Below are 4,056 nucleotides of genomic sequence, written 5' to 3' on the forward strand. Positions count from 1 at the left end.
AAAAAAAAATATATATATATATAAAAAAAAAATAAAATAAAATAAAACAAAACAAACAAACCAAAAAAAAAAAAAAAAATATGTATAATAAAACGAAACGCCGTTCCGAAATGCCAGAATCTAAATAAGAGAAAGTCGAATAAAAGAATCTGATGTGTAAAGTGAAGCCGAAAGCGGATTAACTATGTAACAAAGTGTAATTGCATCGAAGAAGAGAAAACGTTTGCTTCTTCTCGAGCGTCCTCGATCTCGATGGATCGTCGTCTTCCCGTAGAAAAAAAAAAAAAAAAAAAATGGATACAATATATATGCGTATAATACGGTTTCAGACTTGACGGGACGCACGGACGATTTCAAACGAAATGTAAAATAAGGGGCGGGCGGGGGTTCTTTTTTCGTGGGTTACACGATGATGTTCATTAACATTCGCATATACGTGCATTCTGCACGCGTATGTGTAAGCGTTCGTCCCTGGCGTGAGTGGTACGTGTGCGTCTGTGCGCGTTTCTGCGTGTATGCGTGTTATTTGCATACCTTCGGTAGCAATAGATACGAGAGCGAGTCCAGGTGAACGGTGAGGAGAGAAAAAAAAAAAAAAGAAAGAAACGGCAAGTTAAATGGTGTAAGGCTGCGAACGGCGAGAGGGTGGAATGTGAGTGTGCGTGAGAGACGTGAGGGAGAAAGGGTGCGTGTGAGAGAAAGAGTATGGGTATGTATGGCCGCGTGAATGCTTGAGCGCGTGTATGGTGCATATCCATTTGGAAGAAAGGAAGGAAGAAAGAGAAAGAAAGAAAGAAAGAAAGAAAGAAAGAAAGAGAGGCATCGTTGAGTCGCTGAAATGCTCTTGGTGGTATGGCAAACGAGACCGTAACGGTCCTCTTCGCAGCCAGCCGTACGGGATCGAGGCAAAGCCGCGATCAACAGTGAGCAGTAGCGAAAGCGTGCGTGAGAGCGAAAGAATCTGAAGAGGGAACGACGACGAACAAGGGTGGGGACACGGAAAAGCGGGTGCGGCATAAAACACTTAACATGGGACAGAGTTGACGGACAGCCGGTTCGAACACGGTGACTCTTTTTTGCTGGCTCTACCCTTCCTCTTGCTTCCCCCCACAAATATAGAAATATTATATATATATATACATACATATATATATATATATCTATCTCAGTATACATTATTATATACACAATTATATATTACTAGAAATAATTTTTTTTTTTTTAACGATAATACAATGCTATAATACGCATCGATATACTTAAGTTGGAATGACGTTATTGTAACGTAGTTCTATATAAATGCATATATAAGACGGTTGCAGCCGTTGAGAACTGTTTAAAGAAGAGAGCTTTCTTCATTTTCAGACTCGGAGGAGACGTCGAGTGGTGGTGGCTCGCAGTCACCGACTCACATTCGCATCAACTTCGAGCGATGCTTTCGCAAGGAGTACAGCGCGTCGTCACTCCAAGGGAAAACATCGTCAACGGCAACGACAGCGTCGATGGACGACTCGCAACAATATTCCGATTCCGAATCGGAGCAAAAGGTGTCGAAAGACAATATGAGCAGTGCCATATTTAATCTGGTCGCCGGTGAGTCGGAGATCAGTCAGAGCGACTTCGAGGGATCGTTTAAGGTCGAGAACGAGAGAACGGAAGGTTCGGTGCGGGACTTCTGCGTGAAAGAGGGCGACGTATACCGGTGTACCGTATGCCATCGTACCTACACACACATCAGCAATTTCTGCCGGCACTACGTCACCTCACACAAGCCTAACGTCAAGTACTATCCTTGTCCAGTTTGTTTTAAGGAATTCACGCGGAAAGATAACATGGTCGCCCACGTTAAAATCATACATAGCCTTAAGCCGCACATGAGTCTTAGCAGCAGTGGCAGCAGTAGTATGGGCCAGCAGCGGTAGACCGCTGTCAGTACGTCCTCTCTTCTCAGGCTACGTTCCCTGGCTCTTTCCCTTCGTTCTGTCTCTTGAGAAACAAAGCAAAATTACCGTTACCGACCATTACCGCTCCTCCCACGTTTCTGGGCAGGCGTTCTCAACGGGGCATAGTATCACTTCGCGTCGTACAATCGTCGATGAATCGTTGAACAAATCGTTGATCGATTTCTTCGTCGTCGGCAAGAGTCAGGGCAACGTTTACGCATAGGAGAGACACGGAGCGAACGAAGAAGAACCGCGTGAAAAGCTCAAGAGAGAGATGCGAGCGTACGTGTCAGTGGCTTTCCGGAATAAAAACTCATGGCTGTAAAAGAAAGGATAAAAAGGGGGGAAAAAAAAAGAAGAAAGAAAGAAAGAAAGAAAGAAAAGTCGCAGTGTTTCGAACGAACGAAGAGAGAACAAGTAGTCGCGTTAGGTTAATAGTTGTAGTTTATAAAGTACAATTAGTACGCAGAGAGTTGGTATTGGGGATAAAAACTAGTGAAACGAATCACGAAAGCCATTGGGGGATCGGAGTAAATATAGATAGTCAATCAAGTACGCAAGCTTTAAACGCTTGATCATCGTTGAACGGGTACATTCGTTTCTTCTTTTACACATTTCACGAACGTTTGATCAAACATCAAACAAAATGGAACAAGAAGTCGAGGACGTTCCCACGGATATTTGCGGAAAGTTAATCGTGGACCACGCCGCCGCCATGTTAATTCAAATAGGCTCATCTGCTCAAAAGAAATACGACGTTTTCAGTATTTAAAAATCAGGCATCGAACTGTTCGTTCGCACCTTCAGTTTCAATGCTTCAGTTAATATTTTTTTGCCCGTTGCAGCTCGGAACAATTTCTTGATGGAAATTCGAACGGTGAAATTGACAAAAGGGAACCGGGATTTTAACAAAGGGACGCATGATATTAAACGTAGCAGCTAGTACAGATCAAATATCTTTTGTTCGCAATTATACAATCGTACAACTACTGGTTTTCTCTTGATTCGTTCGGAAGTTCGTTCTTTCGGACGAGGTCGGCCAGTGCGGCCTGTCAAATAACCGAAAGCTCCCTTTTTCTCAATAGATGATTTTTCGAGCGCGTAACACGCAACGGGCATTAAGATACAAACGAAACGAGCTTTACTGCGTTCCTTCCCCTCAAGGGAGTCGCGGATATTATACAAATGAGAAAAGAAACAAGGAACATGAGGAAGAAAGGAAGATATGCGCATACAAAGAGTTTATATACGATTGAACCGGTGTACACTCGTTTAGTCGTCTTAACGTAGTTAACGCGACGATGGGGATCAGTTATAGAGGCAAGAAGAAGGAAAAAGGAAAAAAAAAAAGAAAGAAAGAAAGAAAGAAAGAAAACGCAAAAACGTAAATCCAAATCAACAAAGAGTATATTTACTATTGTGTGACTATTATATTACGGAGAGAATCAAACGTGTGTTGCATGTAGCATCGAAAATGTGCATACGTTTTATCGAGGAGAACACGGCGGTACATGCATACACACAACACAATATAAATAAGGGAACCACGTAGACTGAGTAAATGCAATATATATGTATGATGACCGTTCGCCATGTTGTTGAGCCGTTGAGCTGTTGTCAAGCTGTCGAGCCTGATTCGAAGTTATATAGTAGCGTAATAGGGAGCCAAGGTGGAAAGAAGTCCGCGGTTAGGGCAGGGAAGGATGGAGATAGTTAATGGGGAAATTAACGGAACGGGACATGCAATTCTTGAAAGACTGCAGAGGGACGGTTTTAACGACACCAAATACAAGATAGTACTGACATTGGATAGACTGAAGGCACTTTAGTAGTAACTTAACGCCATATCGTACTGTACCGTACTCTATTGAACAAAAACATTCTGTGCTTAGCCAGTACAACTGGACACAGTTTTACTGATATATATTCTATATATTCTGTATATTATATATATTGTATTAGAACGCATGGATTTCTATCGTTGCCCAACGTGTAAATGATACGTTCGTTTATTTCTCGGTTCGAAACTTGAAATGAAAACGCGGGGTGAAAAATCTATAATACGTGTAATTGTTCCGAGGGCGGAAAAGAGGAGGGAAAACAAAAACAAAAA

General features: G+C 42.3%; 1 protein-coding gene across 1 annotated transcript in view; it reads left to right on the forward strand.

Moving 5' to 3' along the window:
- The window catches only part of LOC122533288 (protein tramtrack, beta isoform-like), a 9,564-nt gene extending 5,508 nt beyond the window's left edge, over positions 1-4,056 (forward strand). Inside the window, exon 4 of the mRNA XM_043662871.1 lies at positions 1,366-4,056. Coding sequence (XP_043518806.1) covers positions 1,366-1,922 — 557 coding nt within the window. The 3' untranslated portion in view covers positions 1,923-4,056. The remainder of the gene's footprint in view (positions 1-1,365) is intronic.

The sequence above is a fragment of the Frieseomelitta varia genome, unplaced genomic scaffold (assembly GCF_011392965.1).
Source record: "Frieseomelitta varia isolate USP_RPSP 00005682 unplaced genomic scaffold, Fvar_1.2 scaffold_515, whole genome shotgun sequence".
Lineage (NCBI taxonomy): Eukaryota > Metazoa > Arthropoda > Insecta > Hymenoptera > Apidae > Frieseomelitta > Frieseomelitta varia.